Raw genomic sequence first — 24523 nt, forward strand, 5'->3', positions numbered from 1 at the left:
AAGTTCCTGGGCTAGGGGTCTAATCAGGGCTACAGCTCAGGACTACAGCACAGCCACAGTAAGGCAGGATCTGAGGGGCATCTGCAACCTATGCCACAGCTTGTGGTAATGCCAGATCCTTAACCCACTGTGTGAGGCCAGGGCTTGAATCCGCATCCTCGTAGAGACTATGTTGGGTTCTTAACCAGCTGAGCCACAGTGGGAACTCCTGATATTTTAATTTTCAGTTCCATTTGATTCTTTTTTCTGCTGAGATTTTTTAGTCTCCTGAGAGTTTCATTCACTTAAAAATGCTTTGTTTTACTTCATTGAGGATAAGCTGTAATAGCTACTTTAAAATCCTTGTCAGTTTCAACATCTGATTCATCTCAGAGTCAGACTCTAGACAGTGTGATCCTTTTCCTTGATTTCCATATGTCTGTAGTTTTGAATCGTATCTTGGACTTTATGAATGCTAAATTGTCAAGGTTCTAGACTCTATAGTTTTTCTATGAAAGTTACTTCCTTTGCATTAGCAGGTAATTTTCCTGGCTAAATTTGACCTATAAACTCTTTCTTGGAGGCCAACTCTAGCCTTAGTTCAGATTTTTTGTTTTAAACAGTGATTCTGTTTCAGGTGGTTTAGGATCTGTCAGAGATGTGTGCAGAGTTAGGGGATCCTCTCTCAGGCTCCTGTCCCTTTGGAGATTTCCTAGTCTCCTCAGCATTCAAAGGTTCCTGGCTTCACTTTTTGGATTCTCTAGGTAAGAAAAACTAAGAGTTTTCCCACATGCACCCCTTCTGCCTTGGAGTCTGTCTCATGGACTGCTCTTAACTCCAAGCTCAATGCAGAAGGAAGGGGAACTTACTTGTGTGGTTCCTTATCTGCCCTTCTCTGAGCAAACCTGCCCTGGCCACCAGGCTTGGTCTGCTTCTGTTAGCATTCCAGGATATTCTGGAAGTTGCTTTTTGTATTATGCCCTCCCCGCTAGGAAGCTACCGGGCTAGGGGTAGAATAAGAGCTGCATCTGCCGGCCTACACCACAGCTCACTGCAACACCAGATCCTTAACCCACTGAGCGAGGCCAGGGATCGAACTGCATCCTCATGGATACTAATCAGGTTCGTTACCAATGAGCTACAATGAGAACGCCTATGCCCAATTTTATAGATGTCTTCTGCTTTGGGATAGTCCAGTAGGGTCTTAGTCTGTCATATTTGGAAGCAGAAGTTCCATCCCTGCCTGGCACTTTGTCTCCTGAGAGTCATTTCTTGCCTTGGTTAATCCAACAGCCTCCTAAACCACTCCCTGCTTATACCCTTGCTCCCTAAGGACTCGTCTTCACATTTCAGGCAGAGGGATACTACAGAAACAGAAACTTGCAGTGTCTCCCCATTTCCTGACAGTAAATCCACAAAGCTTAAAATGTCCTGTTCTGCCTGTCTGAAACTCCTCCTCAGCCTTGGCTTCCACGTCACATGCTTAGGCTGGTTTGCATCCTACTTTTCTGACCACTCCTGTTTAGATTCAACAACTCGTGTTTACTCTTGCTCCTCTAATCCTGAAAGGTGGGTCCACCCTAAAAATACGGTTCTTGGCAGTCTGGTCTTTCTCCCTTTTATTTTCTTTTAGAGATCTCATCCACCTCCACACTTTAAGCTTACATGTCAGGGCTCCGAATGAGGCCTTCCTGTTCCCAGGAACTGGAGATCTGGACTCACTGCAGAAGGCGAAGAGACCCTATCCCTGGCTTTCTCAAAAGAGCGCACACAGCGCTGACGGAAGGTGAGTTAAAGGTTTCCGGCCTCGGGGTATTCTTCAATCTTCTTTCGGCCAGCATTTGCCCAGATTTGACTAAGCACCGCGCGAAAGGGGAGCAGGGAGAGTGCGTCCGCGCCGGTTCTAGCTGCGTGTTTCTGAAGACGGGACTGACCGCTTCTCCCGCCCGGCAGCATCTGCGCCCTCCTGCGCCGACGCAGCGCACGACGGGAAAGCGGAACCCAGATGCGCGCGTCCCTGCTTCCAGCCGGGCGCGGAGAGCCGAGCGCGGTGCACACGCGCGCCGCACGGCCGGGCATGGAGGAGCGCCGCGAGTCCCAGCCCTCCGCCGGCTCTAGCGCTATGGGCCCGGGAGGCGAACGCGGCGGCGGCGCCCCCTCTTGGGCCCCGGAGGACGCCTGGATGGGCACGCACCCTAAGGTCAGGAGGCGCGAGAGAGCAGGGCACGGGTCCAGGCCCCTACTCCAGAGGGAACCCCCGGGCCGCGCTCCCCTCGGGGCTCTTCACTCCCTGGGGGGGTGGGATCGCTGAGTTTCCACCCGAACCTCGCGGAAGGGGACCCTTTACGCTGCCCGCTGCAGGCGGTATTGTTTTCGTTTGTTTAAAAGCGTTGAATTGTTGTTCTGACCACCCCCCCCCCCCTTCAGGCTGGAGGGACAAAACTTTAAAATCCATCCTCCCTCCCACTAACATCTGAGTTGTGCTCTCTAGGGCTCTTTCTCGGGCTGGTCTCATTTACTCCTCACAGTAAGCAAACTAAACAGTTTGTGGGCCATGGAAAAGTGGGAGTCTACAGTGTTTAAGGTTTAGGCACAGTCCTCGTTTGCTTCTGCTTGGCATATAGTTGCCTTTTACAGCAATGAATGGAAGTGAGCGAAGACAAGGGTTTTGTAGGAATGTAGACACTAGATACTTCGGTCTCGTAACTTTAGTAGGATTGCAGTCTTCTGCTGGAGAGCAGTATTTCATAGATAATCTTCAAAAACAGTGAAGAAGAGGAAAATCTTGAAGGTCTAGGTCTGAAAAGAATTAATCCCTTTTCTTTCCTTTTTTTTTTTTTTTTTTTTTTTTTGTCTTTTTTGCCTTTTCTAGGGCCGCTCCCACGGCGTATGGAGGTTCCCAGGCTAGGGGTCGACTGAAGCTGTAGCCACCGGCCTACGCCAGAGCCACAGCAACACCAGAGCCACAGCAACACCAGATCCTTAACCCACTGAGCGAGGCCAGGGATCGAACCTGCAACCTCATGGTTCCTAGTCAGACTCGTTAACCACTGAGCCTCGACGGGAACTCCCGAATTAATCCCTTTTCATCTTCTCTTGATTTTATCCTCCTATTCTGATCCTCTTATTTCCCCCTCAAGGTGAGAAAAACATTAACATGGAGATGTTTTTCGGTGCCAGAAAAAGAACCACAACACGGAGAGGGAGCATGAACTGAGTTTGAATCACTGAGTTTGAATCCTGGGTTCTGTCACCAGCTTTGTGACTTTTTTTTTCTTTTTTTTTTTTTTTGCTTTTTAAGACTGCACCTGCGGCATATGGTGGTTCCCAGGCTAGAGCTCTAATCGGAGTTGTAGCTGCCGGCCTGTGCCACAGCCACTCCAGATCTGTGCAGCGTCTGCAACCTATACCACAGCTCAGGGCAACACCAGTTCCCTAACCCACTGAGCGAGGCCAGGGACTGAAGCCTTGTTCTTATGGATAGTAGTCAGGATCGTTAACTGCTGAGCCACGAAGGAAACTTCCAGGTTTATGACTTTTTTTTGCTAGTTGTTTTATCTTGTTCCTCAGTTTCCTCATCTGTAAAATGGGCATAGGAACAGTACTAATCTTATGAAGTGGTTATGGGATTAAATAAATTAATAAACACTTGACATATAGTGAACACTACATAAGTATTTATAAGTGATACATCAGTGGCAAGTTTTAAAAACCTCATCTAGATTTGATGGTATTGTTTAGTTTTCATACTTGGAGATTTTTTTTCTCTTTAAAGTTAATATCTATAGGTTCTAGCTGTTAAGTCTTTTCTCTTGGTTTTTCTTGAAGGACCTAATTGATTACAAAAAAGGGAAGAAAAGATATTGGATGTCTGCTTTTTCAGTTCTGCATTTGTATTATTCAGTTTGAAAATTAATTGGGTCCAACCAGTAACATAGTATTAGTTTTATCATCCTCAAACACTTTTTTGATTATTCCTATACTTAAAGAATTTCCTTATGGATAAAATTCAAACTTTTATCTTGGCTACTTGGTCCCTAATTGCCTTTACAGTGTCATTTTGAAACACATTTGAGGTTTCAGGAGGACGTTTAATAACGCCCCTCTTCTCCTGTTCCCGAACACACTTAGGAGCACACTGATGGGAAGGCATGGCCTCAGAGCTGCACCTAGGCAGGTCTGTTGATGCCTCACCTCTGCATTAGCCCTGCTTCCTCACCTAGTCAACGGACACAGCTGGAATACCTGAGGCTTCTCCTGCAGGGCCGGGCCCCTGAAGAATGTTTGCCCCCTGCTAACCAACAAGACTGAAATCAGCACAGCTTGCTTGGTCCTTTCTTTAAAATCCAACAATTATATAACTCCGCACTCTTGAGTGAGCAGGGGTGGGGAGAGAGACCTAGAAGACTTCCTCCACAGGTTAAGAAGAGACCAGGGAAAATAGAGGCTCCCACTAACATGTTCCAGTAAAAGTCCTTTTAAAAACTGTCTCTTCTCGCACAGCAGGTCATCGCAGTGGCTAGGGTCACTGTTTTGGCCTGGGTTTGATCCTTGGCTCAGGAATTTCCACATGCCATGGGTGTAGCCAAAAAAAAAAAAAAAAAAAGTCTCTACTCCTTACAGATAGGTTTCTTTGTAGGCCTTTAGATATGTGATGCTTATTCCCGCCTTTGCGTGATTGCTCACACTTTTATTCTACGTTCTCTATTTACGCAAATCATATATTACATCCTTCGGGGCCCAATTTGCATCCCACTTCTGCCAGGAAGCATGCACCAACCCAACCATCTAATTGGAGCTCCTTAGACCTATTGTGTCTTTTTTTTTTTAATCCCACTCACTCAGTTGGTTTCTTTTTCTTTTTTCTTTTCTTTTTTTTCACTTCACAGGGCCACACCTGTGTCGCAGGGAAGTTCCTAAGCTAGGGGTCAAATTGGACCTATAGCTGCTGGCCTGCACAACAGCTACAGCACCTTGGGATCTGATTTGAATCTTCGACCTACACTACAGCTCATGGCAACACTGGATCCTTAACCCACTGATCCGGTCCAGGGATTGAACCTGGATCCTCATGGATACTAGTCAGATTCATTACCACCGAGCCCCAATGGGCTCAGTTTTTAATCACTTACTGTCTTGTACTGTTATTTGCAATTGTGTGTATGTTTACCCTAACAAAAGTTTTTTAGAGACAGAAATCAGGGCTTAATTGCCTTGTAACTCCCAGGATACCTGTAAGAGTCTCGTACATTATATATTTAATGAATAGTTTTTGATTGAAAGAAAATATTTAGATTCTTCCTTCTCTATTTGACAATTACATTTTGATTTTCAGTATTTAGAAATGATGGAATTAGATATAGGAGATGCCACCCAAGTTTATATAGCATTCTTGGTTTACCTGGACCTCATGGAGAGTAAGTTATTTGTTTTATTATTGTTTTGTTATTGGGGCTGTGGTGGGGGAGATGGGGGCTTGGGTTGGGATGTAGTTTTTATGCATTTGCTGTTAACTTTGTCAGTGTTGTGATTTCTTTATCATTTTAATTGGGAATTCCTGGGAAAGAAAATACTAAAGAAAAGATGGCATTATAAGTGATGTTTGCTCAGCTGATATTAGGTGTTTAAAATTTTTATCTTTTATTTTTGATAAACATGATTGTCCATTTAATGATGCACTTTCAGGTAAAAGTTGGCATGAAGTGAACTGTGTGGGATTACCAGATCTCCAGCTCATCTGCCTTCTCGGTACTGAGATAGAAGGAGAAGGGGTACAGACTGTGGTGCCTACACCCATCAATGCATCCCTCAGCCATAACAGGTGGGCAGGTGATTTTGATCTTTGTTTAAGAGGTTAGTTCCTTTTCTGAATAAAGCACTAGGAATCGTTAAGTTAGAGGTTGTCATGTATTTTCAGAGGAATTGGGGGTACAGGGATCCTTGCTTTACTCTTGGTTATTTGAGGAATAAGTTTTTTTATTAATGATGTTTATTTTTTCCATTATAGTTGGTTATTTGAGGAATAAGTTAAGTATGAGTGTTTAACAAGTATTTATTTAGCACTTAGTGTATTTTTCATGTTCATCGGGAATTGTTTTATTTTAGATCTTTTTAACTGTATAAAATGGCATCTTTTGAGGCTTGCTTTACACAATGTTATATTGCAAAAATTTATCTATGGTATATTTTGGGGGCGGGGATGCCTTCCATCCTGTGATTGTACCACAGTTTTCACATCTACTGCCCTCATGACAGAGTGTTGTTAACGTTCAACTTTCAGGGAATGATTTCCACTCTTTTCCAAAGCAGTTGCCTCAGTTTACTTTCCCTGCGATGTAAATAAGACCTTTTGAAGCTGTGTGGGTCTCTGACATTTAGTAAGGTCAGACTTTAAAATTTTTGCCAGTTGAATGGTTTTCTCATTGTGGTCTTAATTTGCATTTCTCTGAATATTTATTTGAATATTTATTATCTTCTCTTTTGAGAAATCCTCTTCTTATCCTTTGCCTATTGGATTATTTATAGTTTTCTCATGGACTTCTAGGAGCTCTTTATATATTCCTGATAATAATCCTTTTGGTTATTTCTCAGCTTTAAACTCTATCTTTCAGGTATCTTTTATGAGTAGCCATTTTTACTCTGAATATAATCGTATTTATCCATTTTTATAAAAAAATCGTTGAGTCTAGTTTAAGAACTGTTTCCTGTTGAAAGGTGTAAAAGAAGTTCACCTGTACTTTCCTTGAGAGTTTTAAAGTGTGCTTTTTTTTAATAGTGTGAGAGGAAGTCTAGGGACCCTGTCTTCGCATGGAAGATCATTTTTTCTAGCTCCATTTACTGAGGGGTCCCTCTTCTCCTTGTTACCTGTCATTTTCCAGAGCCCCATTTGTGCATTGATTTGTTTCTGGGCTCTCTTTATATTCCATTGGTTTATATATGTATCCTTGTGCCATGACCACATTTTCCTAATTGCTTGCTGGTATCTGGCATCCGGTTAGCAAGTCTCCATTTCTGCTCTTTTTTTGGCCACACTTGCACGGCATGTTCCCAGCCACAGCAGCGACCCAGATTGCTACACTGACACTGCTGGATCCTTACCCCGCTGCGCGCAAGAAAACTCCGCGTTTCTTCTTTAGAAGCTGTGTCAGGCAGCTTCTAAGATGGTTTCTTCTAATTCAGCCTTCTGACTGTCACGCCCTGTGCAATTTTCTTCCCTGGAGTGTGGTCTGGAGCTAGAGACTTGCTTTTAATAAATAAAATTTGGCAAAAAATGATGGGATTCTAATCCCAAGTAATGGGATTCTAATTCTTAGATTATAAAAGACTATGGCTTTTCTCTTGTGCACTCTCTCACATGCTCGTTCTGAGGGAAGCCGTCTCCCTTATGACCTGTCCTACAGGAAGGCTGAACATAGGGGACTGAAGGTAATTAATTACTGATGGAGCAACACTCTCGACAGGTGAGGGGTGGGGTGGGAAGGCGGATTGAGGAGACTAAGTGAAGAGATGAATACTGAGCTAGAGGAGTAGCACCTGAACCTCTAGGGCTGTGGGGCAGGCAGAAAGGACAGATGAAGATGTAGCTATATTTAAGTGGGTGTAGAAGTAGGGACGGGGCCAGAGTGCCTTAAATTCTCACATGAAGCACTTTGATGAATACATTTTTTTCGTTCTAATTCTCTATGATTAAATGCATAATGATTTAGATGCAAGAGCACTAGACTGAAGCTGTAAAATCTGGGTTCTGGTTTTGGCATTGGCACTTAACATTTTGTTTGATGATTGGAGACACACCTGATCTTTCTGGGTTTTGCTTTCTTGTTTATTGAGGGATATAGATTATCAGGAGATAATATGTAAGAGCCCTTCTAAATCAAAGCTACCATAATTGATTATTTTCATTGTATATATGTATAAAACTATATTAAACTAATTTTTAGACTTCTATCAAATATTGTTTGTATGTGTGATTTGTTATGAGAATCGTTTTTTGATACATTGAGCTATTTGTACCCTTCTTTGTCTTTTTTTTTTTTTTTTTTTTTTTTTTTTGCCATTTCTTGGGCCGCTCCCACGGCATATGGAGGTTCCCAGGCTAGGGGTCGAATCAGAGCTGGAGCCACCCGGCCTACGCCAGAGCCACACTAACGCTGGATCCGAGCTGCGTCTTCGACCTACACCACAGTTCACGGCAACGCCAGATCCTTAACCCACTGAGCAAGGGCAGGGATCGAACCCGCAACCTTATGGTTCCTAGTTGGATTCGTTAACCACTGCACCACGACGGGAACTCCTCGAACCCATCTTTGAGAGGCTCCTTCCTTTACTGTGAGATTTTTCTGTGTGTTTAAGAATCAGTAGGAAGTTCCTGTTGTGGCTCAGTGGTGGCGAACCTGACTAGTATCCATGATCCCTGACCTCACCCAGCGGGTTAAGGCATCTAGCGTTGCTGTGAGCTGTGCTGTAGGCTGCAGACATGGTTCAGATCCTGGTTGCTGTGGCTGGGGCGTAGGCTGGCAGCTGTAGCTCCGATTTGACTCCTAGCCTCGGAACCTCCATACGTCACAGGTATGGCCCTAAAAAACAAACAAAAAAGAATCAATATACAACAGCTTTTTATTTTTTGCTCACACCTGCAGCATATGGGAGTTCCCAGGCCAGAGATTGAATCTGAGGAACTTATGAAGGTAGCTCACCTTAAATACATTTTTTAAAATTTAGGAGAACAAACAAATAGCTGTTACTTTATTCAATAATAAATCATGTACAAATATAAATCACTCTGTATTCACTTTTTTTTTTTTTTTTAATGACCATACCCCCAGCATATGGAAGTTCCTGGCTCAGGGATTGAATCCCAGCCACAGCTGTGACCTACACTGCAGCTGCAGCAATGCCACATCCTTTAACCCACTATGCCAGGCCAGGGATTATAATCTGACCCTCCACAGTGACCTGAGCCACTGCAGTGGATCCTTAACCCACTGCGCCAGAGTGGGAACTCCACCAATTTTACTACCATGATTTCTAAGCCTTGCTTTGTCTAAGAGAATTAATAATTCATTCCTTAAAACTCCCCCTTTGTGTCTTTTAATTACTGTAACAAATATCAACCTAGCTAGTAGTATCGTTATATTATTTGTTTGGGCTAGGAATTACCATTTAGAATTAACCTAAATTTAATTCTAAAAAATAAAATCAGTAGTCTGTTTGAATCAAAATCATTTCATAAGTCTAGAAGTACAAATTTGTGTCCTAATTTCCAGTTTTACCCAACTTTTGATTATTGCTTTAATAGCTTTTATATTTTTATTTTATTTTTTCATTTTTTTGCTTTTTACGGCCGCACCCATGGCATGTGGAAATTGCTAGGCTAGGGGTCCAATAGGAGGTGTAGCTTCCAGCCTACACCACAGCCACAGCAATGCAGGATCCGAGCCTCATCTGCGACTTAGACCACAGCTCATGGCAACGCCAGATCCTTAACCCACTGAGCAAGGTCAGGGATCAAACCCACAACCTCATGGATCCTAGTCAGGTTAGTTAACTGCTGAGCCACGAAAAGAACTCCACTCTTCTGGTTTTTAAAGCTTGTTTTCTTCTTTAGGTAGAATTAGTTGGAAGGACAACTTAGTACTCTATTTTTACACCTGCATTTAATAACTCCGAAGGCGAGTCTTTATTTTTTATTTATTTTTTATTTATTTATTTTTATTTACATAAAAACAAGTCTGCGAGTCTTGTTTTTAATGTAAATATTCATAATTATATTATGCAGTGGAATAATAATGTATAAATAGCACAAATGTGGCCCAATACACATAAGATTTATTACGTTTTTTATGTATAAAATTTTCTCAACTCAAAGTATGCAAAAAACCTTTTAACAAGTAAAGACTTGTGTGTGTGATTTCATTCCTCAGTTCTTAACAGGAGTGATATTTTTAGATAGTAGGTAAACATTTATCTATTTTTACTTCCATGTGTACTTTATATATATATATATATATGTAAAATGTTACATATCTAATAGTAATACTGCAGTTTCAGACATTTGTGGTTAATGTAGGAATTTTCCTTCATTAGTACACAGAAAAGGTATTACTGACTTTGAACCTTTGGCAGCCTTATTTAGGAAAGAAATTCATTAAGACAAGTCCTGAAAGTATTTTGGTAGGAATTTATGAAAGTAGCTTACCTTAAAAAAATATATTTTTTAAAAAATTTAAGAGAACAAATATCTCTTATTTATTCAGTAATAAATCATGTACAAAAATAAATCACTCTGTATTCCCTCCCTTTTTTTTTAAGTATATGAAATTTCCCAGGCCAGGGATTGAATATGAGCTGCAGCATTGACCTATACAGTAGCTGTGGCAATGCTAGATCCTTTAACCACTGCGCCAGGCTGGGGATTGAGCCTGTGCCTCCACAGTGACCCAAGCTGGTGCAATTGGGTCCTTAACTCACTGAGCCACAGCAGGAACTCTTACTTTTAAATATTATTGTCAGGCAGTATTGCTTGGACTTTTTAGCCTTTACTTAGCAAATATTTGTTGATTATTATATAGTGTCAAGAAGTAATCTAAGTGCTGGGATATCATGTTGATCAAAATAGCCTTTTTTTGAGATATGATTGGCATACAACACATTAATTTCAGGTATATAACATAATTATTTGATATTTGCGTGCATAATGAGGTGGTCACCACAGTGAGTCTAGCTAACATCACTATACAAAGTTATAGAATTTTTTTTCGTGCAAGGAGAACATTTAAGATTTACTTTCTTAGCCACTTTCAAACATGCAATACAGGAGTTCCCGTCGTGGCGCAGTGGTTAACGAATCCGACTAGGAACCATGAGGTTGTGGGTTCGGTCCCTGCCCTTGCTCAGTGGGTTAAGGATCTGGCGTTGCCGTGAGCTGTGGTGTAGGTTGCAGACGCGGCTCGGATCCTGCGTTGCTGTGCCTCTGGCGTAGGCTGGTGGCTACAGCTCCGATTCAACCCCTAGCCTGGGAACCTCCATATGCCGCGGGAGCGGCCCAAGAAATAGCAACAACAACAACAACAACAACAAAAAAAAGACAAAAAAAAATGCAATACAGAATTAACTATACTCATCATGCTGTACATTGAATTCCCTTGACTTATTTATTTTATAACTGGAAGTTTTTATCTTTTGACTCCTTTCATCCATTTTACCCACTGCCTTTGGCAACTACCAATCTACCAGTCGATTCCAATCTATTCTCTATATCTATGAACTTTTTTTTTAAAATGATTCCACGTATGCGTGAGATCATATGGTATTTAAGACATCCTCTTGAAAGTAATGTCCTAGCACTATATATTGGCTTGGAAAATAAATTTTTATTTCATTGTTTGGTAATTGTTAGATGAGATCTAGTAGAAACAGAATTGTCCTTTGTTTAGAGATTTAATTAACTGTAGTTTGGGACTACCACCATTTATTTTATTGCTAGGTGATGAATAACAAGAATAATGGAGTCCTGATAAGTACTTTACACAATGTTGTGTCAAGACCCAGAAGGAGGACAGGGAAAGCCTCCCAAAGGTGCTAACAGACCATATTTTAGTAGGACAAGTGCAAGTAGTTAGTTCAGCATGCCTGCCTGTGTAGCATGGAAGCTAGAGTAGGTGCTCAGTGGCATTGGTTAAGGCTCCAAAGGAACAAGCGAATGTGTAGAGCTCACGAGAAAAGATGAGGAGCATGGGAAATGAGCTGGAAAGGGCTACCTGTGTCATGAAGGCCATCACCCGTTTCACTTCTTTTGCTGTTATAAATTGTACCGTAATGAATACCCCGTGAGTACATCTCTGTTCTCACGTGTGAGAGTTTCTCTCAGGTAGAAGCCTAGAGGTGAAATGGCTGGGACATACAGCACTGACATCTTTGTCTTTATTGGGCATTACTAACTTACTTGCTAGAGGGTTGTCAGTTTATGGTCCCTTTGACAAAATGTAAGTTTCCACAGTTAGGAGATTTATTGACATATGGCTGACAGATTAATTCAGAATGTGTAAATACCTCCTGTGACTCAAGGGAAAAACAACCCAATTGAAAAATATGGGCAAAGAATATAAACAGGCAGCTCACAGGCGAGGAACTTAAAGGCTCAGGTCCATTTATAATCAGGGAAATACAAGTGTAAGATATGCTTGTTTGTGTTTTATCTTGATGCAAAAGCTTTTCAGACAGTTTACATTGTTACTGTTTGACAAAAAGAAGGCATGAATTTGGGGGGGTATAGCTAGCTCATAAAGTGCCTTCGAATGAGTTAGAGAAAGGTACTCCCTCTGGACATACAAAGAAAGTCTCTTCACCAGAATCCAAGGTTTGGCAAAAGCAGCATAAACCAGATTTCAGGTGCACTTGTACCAGACACCCTTGTGCAAGGCAGTCTACAATATACATGAGTCCCTGCCCCTGAAGCGTATCTGTTGAGTCCTAGATTTCCAGAACTAACTCTGTAAAAATTACTGCTACATGAATGGTGTCGTTGAAGGACTTTAATCAGGGCGGTGATGCTGTAGGTTATTCCATGTGGTTATAAGGGTATTTTGCATTTGTAGGGAATGTTACAGTATTTCAAAGTACATTGACAAGTGTCTGCTCCAAATCCTTAGTGGTATATAGGGGTCTTGTTTTATCCTGATTTCACATATAAAAAGCTGAGATTAAAAATGTATTTTAATTGTGTTCTTCAGTTTTCAAAAGATAATAAAGGATTGAGTTAAAGATCTTATAGTAGAAAACAAAGTGTTATAGCTATTAGAGTTCTACTTTTTTGGTGGTTTTTATTTATTTATTTATTTTTTTAAAAGTCTTTTTTTTTTTTGTCTTTTTTGCTATTTCTTTGGGCCGCTCCCACACCATATGGAGGTTCCCAGGCTAGGGGTTGAATCGGAGCTGTAGCCCCCAGCCTAAGCCAGAGCCACAGCAACGTGGGATCCGAGCCGTGTCTGCAACCTACACCACAGCTCACTGCAATGCCGGATCGTCAACCCACTGAGCAAGGGCAGGGACTGAACCCGCAACCTCATGGTTCCTAGTCGGATTCGTTAACCACTGCGCCACGACAGGAACTCCTGTTGGTGGTTTTTAAATCTTTTATTGTAAAATAAAACCAGGTACAGAAAACCACACAGTAGAAATGTATAGAGTTATAAGGCAAAGTCTTGAACACTCGTAACCACCAAGTCAAGAAATATAACTTTTCCAGCCATCCCAGAACCCCTTCCATGTGTCCTGTCCCAAGCATAAAGCTTTTTCTTCCCCACAAAAGTAACCATTACTCTTTTATAGTAATAACTTCCTGTGTTTCTCTGTAGTTTAGTTGTGGCCATTTTTAAAAAGAAAATCAGGCTTTTGAGGTAAAATTTATGTATAGTAAAAATCACTCGTGTTAGGTATGCAGATCTATAATCTATATTGTATGGATTATAATATCCAATCTTAATGTGTATACTCATGTAACCAATATTACAACTCAGAAACTTCTGTCATGCTATTTTGTCATCAATTCCTGTAGTTTCGTATTTTCTAGAATGTCATAGAAGTAGAATCATTGCCTTTTGGGTCATACCCCTATCACATTGCATAATGGTTTGGCATTCTTCCATGTTGTTGCACATGTCATTAATAGTTCCCTTTTTGCTGAATAGTTTTTCATTGTGTGGATGTGCCAGTTTGCTTATCCATTTGCCAGTTGTTGGATATTTGGGTTGTTTCTAGTTTGTTGGCTTTTATGAATGAAACCTCTATGAACAGTCTCATCCAGGTCTTTGTGTAGACATACTTTCAATTCTCATGAACAAATTACTGAATTGCCAGCTCATATGGTACATGCATTTTTAACCTTATAAGAAACTGCCAGACTGCTTTCCAAAGTGGTTGTGCTCTTCTGTCTAGCAGTGTGTGAGAGCTCCAGTGTATGAGAGTTCCAATCCTCAGCAGCATTTTGAATTATCAGTTTAATTTTAGTGATTCAGTTAGGTTTGTTGAAGTAGCTCTTGTGATTTTAAATTTGCATTAGTCCCTGATGACCAATTATGTTGAGCATCTTTTCAGGTATTTATTTGTCACCCATACCTCTTCTTTGATCAAATCTTAGTTCAAATCTATTGCCTATATTGTAAAGATTGTACTGTTTGTGTTCTTAATAAGTTATAAGAGCTCTTTATGTGTTTTGGGTACAATTCCTTTATCAAATATATTTTTTGGGAAATACTTTCTCCCAGTCTGTGGCTTGTCTTTTTGTTTTCTTAATTTCCTTATAAGAACGGCAGTTTTCAATTTTGATTGATACACGTTATATCATTTTTTTTCTTCTACAGTCTGTAGCTTTTGTGCTTTGTGTGAGAAATGTTTGGTGACCCTATAGACATAAAATTCTCTTATATGTTCTCTTTCAAAAGTTTTATAGTCTAAGTTTTTGTTTGTTTGTTTGTTTTTTTCTTTTTGCTATTTCTTTGGGCCGCTCCTGGGGCATATGGAGGTTCCCAGGCTAGGGGTCGAATTGGAGCTGTAGCCACTGGCCTACACCAGAGCCACAGCAACTCGGGATCCGAGCCGTGTAAGCAACCTACACCACAGCTTACGGCAACGCCAGATTGTTAACCCACTGAGCAAGGGCAGGGACCGAACCCGCAACCTCATGGTTCCTAGTCGGATTTGTTAACCACTGCACCACGACAGGAACTCCTGTAGTCTAAGTTTTTACTTTTAGGTTTATAATTGATTTTGAATTGAATTGTATATGGTGAGAGCTAAGGGTCAGTTGGTTTTTTTTGTTTTTTTTTTTGTTTTTTTGGTCTTTTAGGGCTGCACCTGCAGCATATGGAGGTTCCCAGGCTAGGGGTTGAATCAGAGCTACAGCTGCTGAGCAAGACCTTAACCCATTGAGCAAGACCAGGAATCGAACCTACTCCTCATGGATGCTAATCAGATTCGTTTCTGTTGAGACATAACAGGAACTCCTCCCCCCACTTTTTTTTTTTGCTTTTTTAGCATCACACCCACAGCATATGAAGGTTCCCAGGCTAGGGGTTAAATCAGAGCTACAGCTGCCAGCCTACAGCACAGCCACAGCAACACGGGATCCTAGCCTCATCTGCGACCCACCCCACAGCTCACGGCAGCGATGGATCCCTAACCCACTGAGCGAGGTCAGGGATCAAACTACATTCTCATAGATCCTAGGTGGGTTTGTTAACCCCTGAGCCATGATGGGAGTCCCCCCCCCCTTTTTTTTTAACGTTTTTATTTTCTTATTTTCTTTTTGCAAATGCCTGTCCCATTGTTCCAGCACCATTTATTGAAAAGACGCCATTGAATTTCTGAGACCTCAGTTGATCATATGTGTGGACTATTTCTGGACTCTCTAGTCTGTACTGTTGATCAGTACCAAACTGTTTTGATGCCTGTAGCTCTAGAGAAATCTTTATAGAAAGATCTGAAATGAGGCAGTGTAAGTTCTCCAACCTTATTCTTCTTTTACTCCTTTTTGTTTTGGCTCTACTATTGTATGGTGTACTCACGATGCCATTCCACATTTTCCTGTAGTCTGTATTTTCTGCCAGTTGGCAGCTGGAACCAGGGACTTGATTACATTCAATTTGATCACATTAGTAAGACTAGCTGGTGGTCTATTCTTTCATTAGGAGGCATATAATATCCTTTTACTTTTAATATACTTTTTAAATCAACTTATCTACAAATAAAGTACTGCTTTATTTGCATCTCCTAAATTTTGCCCATTAAAAATATCTTTGGAGAGTTCCCATTGTGGCACAGTGGAAACGAATCCAACTAGTATCCATGAAGATGTGGGTTCGAACCCTAGCCTCACTCCGTGGGTTAGGGATCCGGCATTGCTGTGAGCTGTGGTGTAGGTCTCAGATGTGACTCAGATCCCACATTGCTGTGGCTGTGATGTAAGCCAGTAGCTGTAGCTCCAATTCAACCCCTAGCCTGGGAACATCCATATGCCCGCAGAGCAGCCCTAAAAAAGCAAAAAAAAAAAAAAAAAAAAGCTTTTCATTCTGTCTTGTAAATCTCTGTTAATCTACAGTAGAGGCCAGAAAACTCTTTCCATAAAGTCTTAAGTAGTAAATGTTTTGAGGTTTGCAGATCATGTGGTCTCTTTTGCAACTCCTTTGCCATGTTAGAGTGAAAGCAGCCCTAGACAATAAATAGGGAAACATGGATGTGGCCGTGTTCCTATAACTTGATTTACAAAATAGAGGGCAGTCCAGATTTGGCCCATAGACCAGTAGTTTATTGACACCTGATCTGTGGGTTCTATCCTCTATTCTCCTTTCCTTGTAATTTTTCTGTTAAACAACCTGGGCTTTTTGACCTGCACACTCTCCCACAGTCCAGGTTTGTCCTTTACCTGCTCATGGTGCATTTCAACATGTTTCCCCGGCTTTATTTTCTACGAATTGGCAGCAGGAACCGGCTGCTTAATTAGATGCACTTTGATCACATTAGTAAGACTATAGCTGGTAGCCTGTTTTTTTATTAGGAGGCGTATAATTTCTGGCTACCTCTCTGTATGATCTTAATAGCTACTGATGCTTCATGGCTAGCTTTTACTGGTGGTTTTAACCTTTGTTATTGTTGTTCTGACCCGTGACTCTGGTCCATTCCCCTTGAACTGCTGTGTAGATACAGTCGGGCTTTGGTTCATACATTGCTCCCAGGACCTCTTAGTGCTAACTTTCCCCCTGTGACTCTTACTCAAGAAAGCACAGGAGGAGTTCCCATCATGGTGCAGCAGAAACGAATCCGACGAGGAACCATGAGGTTGTGGGTTAGATCCCTGGCCTCATTCAGTGCTTTAAGAATCCGGCGTTGCTGTGAGCCGTGGTGTAGGTCACAGACGCGGCTTGGATCTGGCATTGCTGTGGCTGTGGCGTAGGCGGGTGGCTACAGCTCTGATTGGACCCCTGGCCTGGGAACCTCCATGTGCCCTTAAAGGGGGCGGCCCTTTTAAAAAAAAAAAAAAGAAAGAAAGCACAGTAGAATGTGAGTAGATGAGAATGTCATGTATTATGGGGAATATTACTTTTACATTAAAACATAACCTGCCAACTTTGATGCTTTATTGTTAGAAACAAATTACTTGCTATACACTGCACAACCAACCTGAGCCCGCCAGCTGTAAATCAGTATCCTGGACGGTATTGCTTAGTTGCTTGATTATAGTGCTTTTTTTTTTTTTTTTTTAATGTTCTGTATTCCTCAAACATGACATTTTTATTACTAGGGAATCTGGAGAGTCTACAAAGCCTGAGAACCAGAGGAGTTGGCAGGTGCTGCAGGTGCCATTTCACATTATATATAAAGGGCATATTGCACATAAGGCGTGATAGCTGTCTTTTTATAGAAGTCTCAAGTTTTGGAGCCTGTTGTTTGCAAAACTTGACCACTCTCTATCATTTACGTAATAAACTACAACTTGGTTCTAAAATATTTGCCCAGTGCTCGCCTCATGGCAGCCCTTAAAACTACAGAAGTAGCTGTCTTGCTGCTTGACTACTGAGTGGCATATATATTTGCATGGCTTATTCTTTCCATTATTTATTTTATGGTATATATGTATTTGGTGACTCCTTCAAAGGTGACAGTGCTGGGCAACATGTAATGCTGTATTTGTGTGAATTTCTAAGATTGCCCAAGCAGTTTTTGTATCCATTTTCTACCTATTTTCCCAGGCTGTGGACTTGGTGTTTTATGTGCATAGTTTCTGGCAAGAGTGTAGACAGATTCTGTTGCAGAGCACATGTGTATTTGAATAGCAGTGACTGAATGCTTTACTTTGAGCAAAGTACAGTTTGTAACTGGTATTTTCTGTAAAGCAGTTATGCATAATATTTGCTCATAGTTAAAACACTTTGGCGTATTTTTCAAGTTTCAGAAGGTCTTGTGTATACTAGTCTCTTGTGAAAATATTGATTTAATACTAATTGCTGATCTCCAGTGGGAGAAGAGAATTGGTAAAATGCCCATATCTGGTAGATAGTGGGAAAATTATGCTGATGGAGTATGAAGTTGTTTGTGCTTCTTGAAGGGAAGAATACAACTCTTATCTTCATTTAAAAATAATTCCCCAAGCTAATGTAAAATAATCTTTAGTTTACATTTAAAATACTACAGGAAGTTGTGTATTTGGATGGTAAATGCATGTGGAAAGCACTCTAGATTTTTTTTCTTTTTTTTGTCTTTTTGCCATTTCTAGAGCCACTCCTGCAGCATATGGAGGTTCCCAGGCTAGGGGTCTAATTAGAGCTGTAGCCGCTGGCCTACGCCAGAGCCACAGCAATGCGGGATCCGAACCGTGTCTGCAACCTACACCACAGCTCACAGCAACACGGGATTCTTAACCCACTGAGCAAGGCCAGGGATCAAACCCGCAACCTCATGGTTCCTAGTTGGATTCGTTAACCACTGAGCCACGACAGGAACTCCCTCTAGATTGTTTCTTACTGAAGCAAATCTAAGAATCCATGCAGCAGTTTTAGTCAGTGACCGTAGAGTTGGGGACTACAGTTTCCTCAGGTTTTGCAAAGGTGTAGAATCATATTAATACATTCAAGAGGTCAGGGAGATCCGATGAATTTAAAGACGAGACAACCAGAGGAATCCTGATGAAAGCCAGGGGCTTTTTCCAGAGCTAAAGTAGCCAGTGAAGTCAAATATATGTTCAGATAGCTCAATTAGCTTAAACTTAAGATAATAGTATTACAGGCTTATGTAATAGTATTGTAGGTAGTTGTATGTAGGAAAATAACATAGGACACTAACACAAGGGCCCATAGCAAACTGTGAGGGGAAAAAATATTTTTCTGGTTTTAACCACCAGTTTGGGTTTTTTTGTTTTGTTTTGTTTTGTTTTTTCCTGGTAGAACTTAGGTTGTCTTCCAATTTCAGTGTTAATTTAGTTTCTTTGGTAAAATATGAGAGATACGCTGAAAACAAATCCCTGCTGCCATATTTTTAGCTTATCTGTTTTTATACATAAGTTTTTTGTTTTTTTTTTTTAAAGCTGAGCAAAGGGTTGTGGGATGGAAATCCTATAAAATTGGATTGTGATGATCATTGTACAACTACAAATGTAATAAATTCATTGAGTAATAAAAAAATAAATAAAATAAAAAAAAGACATTTAAACACTGCCTAAAAAAATAAAAATAAAAATAAAGGCTGAGCAAAGGGTTTTGTACAATTATGAGATCTAGGGACGGTTAATATACTATTTTTTGGAAGTGTTCTATAAATCTCCTTTGTTACAAAGAACCATAGTCCCTTGCTTCTTAATGCCAGTGAATCATTCATCCTTGAAACCTGGCTGGATTATAACTGGCTCTCTTCTCTCAGTGCCAGAGAAGGATAGTGGACAGCTTATGTGAGGAGGGAGCGACTCCAGTGACTATTTTCTCCTCCCACTCCCACAAATCAGTGGCATTTCTTTGGATTTATGGTGATTGATAACCTCTCATTAAAATGGGTAACTTCAGCCAATATATGTGAGAGACAGTTTTTCTAAATGTTCTCTTTTCTAGCATCTTCCAGTCTGAATATTACTCCATACATTTAGAAGAAAGGCTGCAACATCCCATACACCAGATTGGTCATCTGCTAGTTCAACAGCCGTAAGGCTAAAAGTCTAAGAACTTTGTCATTTGGTTTGATCACATTTCTTTTGGCAGGATTCTTGTACAATTTATACTTTAAGGTAAAAACAATCCATAATGCTTAGAAATGAATGTTAGAGCCAAAGTTAGGAGTTCTAGCCAGTGATTTAAAAAACTGACTAGCTTATAAACCATGTTAACTTGTTTCCTACAACATTGCTGTCAAGGTTTTCAATGGTTCAAAAGAATACATGTGCCCTTATTCCTACATTCAATCAAATGAGCTGCAGTCATTTTTTTCTTGTCAAAGTTAATGTAGCTTTTAAATATAGTTTTCAAAGACTGTAAATAGTAATTTTTCTTTTTTAAAGGACACGATTGTTTTAAAAAATATTTTATTAGCTGTTTGTGTTAGAGCAGTAACCCAGAAAATAAAAATGGATCAATTGTTTATTTTTAAATCCATTGTACCAGTGTTTTTGTGGGGAAGAGAAAAATAACCCATATTCTAAAATACTGAAATGTGTAGGGAAGGGAGTTCCCTTTGTGGTGCAGTGGAAACGAATCCGTCTAGGAACCATGAGGTTGTGGGTTTGATCCCTGGCCTTGCTCCGTGGATTAAGGATCTGGCGTTGCCGTGGCTCTGGTATAGGCCGGCAGCAACAGCCCTGATCAGACCCCTAGCCTGGGAACCTCCATGTGTCTCAGGTGCAGCCCTAAAAGGACAAAATTAAAAAAAAAAAGAAGAAAAGAAATGTGTAGAGAAAATTAAAATTTTATTTATTGTTCTTACACTAAAATAATATTACAGTCAGTAAAAATACTATGAATGTATATAATTATACTTTTTCTTTAAGCATTAAATACAATGAATATAAATGAATAGTATAATATAGACTATCTAGAGGCAAAATAAAAGCGTGTTTTGGTTTGGGGGTAAGGATAAGAAAGTAAAGTGCATATTATTCCAGCATTTTCTAGGTTGCTCATTCATTTATTAGGCGCCTGTTGTGTGCTGGACTTAAGGGGTACAAGACTTCACAAGATGCTTACAGTCTAGAGCTGAGATGACAAGACATTTATAGCCACTATGATGAACATAATAAGAGATGTGTGTAGGGTACCGAGGAAAACTGCAGAGGGAGTATTACTGACCAGGGTTCTTGGCCTTCCTTAATCAGTAGAAATTGATAAGAGGCCAGAGAGAAATTCAAGCAAGGCTTCATTTGGTGCCCCTGCTCTAGCAGGGAAGAATGAAAACAAGTAGGTTCCCTTGCTTGCTCTCCAGGGGGTGATGAGCTGGTTCCTTACATGGGGTGAGGGTAGGGGCAGGTCCAGGAGTTGGGCCAGAAGGGGTGGTTTAGGTGGTTTGCCCAGCCCTTTGGTGGCGTCCTGTGCAGGGGCATGCACAGTACCCTACTTTTACTCCTGGCTTTTCAGAAGTGACAGTTGGGCTTTTTGGTCTTTTTTGTATTTTGTTGTCCATAATTTACCGCAACTGCACATGCACACAGTTATTTTTAATCCCATATAGATTCCTGGTATTTTGTTGCTCAAGGAGACATTTGTCCAGGGGCAAGCACTGCAACAAAGGGTCCCAGTTCCCAGGTCCCAGCCTATCTCAGGAGATAGAAGCTCTGTGGTGGTAAGGGAGGAGGATGTCCAGGAAGATTTCCTGCAGGACAGGGTGTTTGAAATATGTGTAGGCGTTCCAGGTAGAATGGGGCTGGAAATGGATGTTCTTGACAGGTAATCACATGAACAAGGTATTGAGGGCTGAGAGAGCATGAAAATTGCAAATGGTTTCTTAAAGCTGAGTATTAGTAATAACAAAGGGAGAGCATGCCTGCAGCTGGTGAGAAAGCACTTGGATTGTGCATACGTGTGTGTGTGTGTGTGTGCGAGAGAGAGAGAGAGAGAGAGAGAGAGAGAGAGATGGCAGTGGGAGAAGGAGGGGAGGGAAGGAGAGATAGAGATAGAAAAGATGAAAAAGTAACCATCCTCCTGGTAAGCAATAGATTGAGAGGCTGAATGGATTAAGGAATACAAAGATAAGAGAAAGCTAGATCAAGAGTTTTTCCACCTCAGGGTCTTTGGGAGATGCTGGTATATCCTGAAACAAAGGTGTGAAAATTATTTGAATCAGAATATTAGAAGTTATAATGGTTGTTTCCATTTTCTCTAAAGATACCAATTAAAATACACAAATCCGTGAGGATTTAACAAATGACCAGCTATTAGCGCAAAAGCATAATGAGGGATTTGAGGAGATTAAGTAGCTCCATCTCTTGCCATTTCGTAGCTTCATTTGCTGAATCTTTTCAAGTTTCTGACCTCTAAAGGTTAAAGTGTTCTAGGGCTTAGGCCTCTGAGCTTTTCTTTGGACTCACTTCTGGGCATCTTTGTCTGGTTCCATGGTTTTAAATATCATTGACATACTCATGACTCCCAAACTTATCTCTGCCTCTTCTATGAACCTGAGACTCATATTTAACTATCTACTTGACAGCGCCACTGAGACCTAAAAGTCATCTCAAATTGCCACGTCCAGAAAGATCTCTTGATTTGCCCTCTAACTGCTCCTTCTTTCGGTAAATGGCAACTCTTCATTCTGAAGCTCAGGCCAAAAATCTTGGAGATAGATAGCTCCTATTTCTCTATATTTTTTAGAACAATTTTAGATTTATGGAAAAATTGAGCAGATAGTCCAGAGATTTCCCATGAAGGCTTTAGTCCAGCACAGTATTTATTAGTTTATCGTCTTGCCTTAGTATGGTACATTTGTTACAATTAATGAACTGATATTGATATACCATTAAGTTTACATTAGAATTCACAGTTCTATTGATTTTAACAAATGTCCGCTGTCATGTATCCACCATTGCATGCAGGATAGTTTGACTGCCCTAAACATCTCCTGTGCTTCACATATGCATCCCTTTGCCCCTACCCTGAACTGCTGGAAGCCACTGAACTTTTAACTTTTTCTGGAGTTTTGCCTTTTCCAGAATAGTAGTAGTTGAAATCATACACTATGTAGCCTTTTCAGATTGGATTCTTTCACCTAGCAGTAAGTATCCTTGCCACCTTGGTACTGTTGGTTTTTTGAGTTTTAGCTACTCTAATTCATGCATAGTAGTGTTTCATTGTTTTTTTTTTTTTTTTGTAAGATTTTTATTTTTTCTATTATAGTTGATTTACAATGTTCTGTCAATTTCTGCTGTACAGCAAAGTGACCCAGTCTCACATTCTTTTGCTCACATTATTTTCCATCATGTTCCATCACAAGTGACTAGATATAGTTCCCTGTGCTATACAGCAAATCTCATTGCTTATCCACTCCAAATGCAATAGTTTGCATCTACTAACCCCAAACTCCCAGTCCATCCCCTAATTAATTTGCTATTTTCTAATGCCTCATAATGTTGAGCATCTTTTCATATTACTATGTGCCATCTGTATATCTTCTTTAGTGAGGTATCTGTTCGGATCCTTTGTCCATTTTTTATTTGGGCTGTTCTCTCACAGTCATGCTTTTGGTGTTGTATCTAAAGGTTCATCACCAAACGCAGAGTCACCTAAATTTTCTCCTGTATTGTCTTCTAAAAGTTGGGTTTTATAGTTTTTTGTTTTACATTTAGGTCTGTGTTCTATTTTGAGTTTAATTTTTGTGAGAGGTGTAAGATGTCTCTCTAGAGTCATTATTTTTTGCATATTGACGTCAGTTGTCCAGCACCATTTGTTAACAATTCTTTCTCTATTGGATTGTTTTTGCTCCTTTGTCAAAGATCAGTTGACCATATTTATATGGGTCAGTTCTGGGCTCTCTAATTCTAGTTCATTAACCTCTGTGTCTATTCCTTCGTCAGTACCACATAGTCTTAATTACTATAGCTTAAAAGTAAGTAAGATGGGTCATGTCAGTACTCTCACTTTGTTCTTTGGTATTTTTCAGTGTTGCTATTCTAGGTCTTTTGCCTTTTCATGTAAACTTTAGAATCAGTTTGTCAGTATCTACAAAATAGCTTGCTAGGGTTTTGTTTGGGATTGTGCTTAATTTATAGATCACAATAAGAAGAATTGGCATCTTAACAATATTTGAACCTTCCAATCCATGATTATGGACTGTTTCTCCATTTATTCAGATCGTCTATGATTTCTGTCATCAGAGTTTTACAGTTTTCCTTATATAGATCCTGTACATATATTTTTTTAGGTTTATACCTAAGCATTTCACTTTTTTGATGCCAATGTAAATGTTGTGTTTTTTATTTGAAATTCCAGTTGTTCAGTGCTGGTGTACAGGAAAGCAATTGATCTTGACACATTAACCTTGCTATAATCTCTTATTAGTTTTAGTCCACCCAGTTCTCAGACTGCCAAATTAATTTGTTAACAAAATCTGTCAGTTCTCCCTTAAAAGTATATCCAAAATCTGACCTTTTCTCGCCACTTCTGCTATACTGCATCATTCTGGTGTAAGCTACTGTCATCTCACCTCTTGTACTAATGCAACCTATGAAGTGGCCCTCCTTTATAACACTTACTGCATTTATTGCTACTCAGTATATTGTATAGTGGGCTTTTTTGTTTGTTTGTTTGTTTACTCTCTTTCCTCCCCACATCCCCTATGGAAGCAGGAGCTTTGTTGTGTTCGTTCTTTTTCCCAGTGCCTTGCCTGGTGCCTGGTGTTTGGTGTTAAATAGGTATTTGTTGGATGAATGAATGATTCTCTTAAACTCTTCAGTTCCTGCAGCAGAGACTTGCTGAATAATATCTTAAAGAACACAAAGATGTGCTGCAAGCAGCCTTTCAAGAGTTTCTAAGAAATTAGAATGTCTTCAGAATTCATCTGCTTGCAAGGTTTATCACTGCTTATT

General features: G+C 40.4%; 1 protein-coding gene across 3 annotated transcripts in view; it reads left to right on the forward strand.

Moving 5' to 3' along the window:
- Positions 1-2046: 2046 nt before the first annotated feature.
- TSEN15 (tRNA splicing endonuclease subunit 15) overlaps positions 2047-24523 on the forward strand; it is a 36892-nt gene continuing 14415 nt past the window's right edge. For 2 of the 3 annotated variants that reach the window (XM_013979927.3, XM_013979928.3), the window contains exons 1-3: positions 2047-2179; positions 5315-5396; positions 5665-5800. In XM_013979927.3, the coding sequence (XP_013835381.3) occupies positions 2057-2179; positions 5315-5396; positions 5665-5800 (341 nt within the window). In that variant the 5' untranslated portion in view covers positions 2047-2056. Of the gene's footprint in view, positions 2180-4868; positions 5214-5314; positions 5397-5664; positions 5801-24523 lie in introns of all 3 variants that reach the window. The other variant, XM_084977971.1, reaches the window with a different exon arrangement.

Source organism: Sus scrofa, chromosome 9 (genome assembly GCF_054392235.1).
Source record: "Sus scrofa isolate SSC_HxYL_T2T_F1_AM1 chromosome 9, Sscrofa_HxYL_maternal_Yorkshire_Landrace_v2.0, whole genome shotgun sequence".
In the NCBI taxonomy this organism is placed as follows: domain Eukaryota; kingdom Metazoa; phylum Chordata; class Mammalia; order Artiodactyla; family Suidae; genus Sus; species Sus scrofa.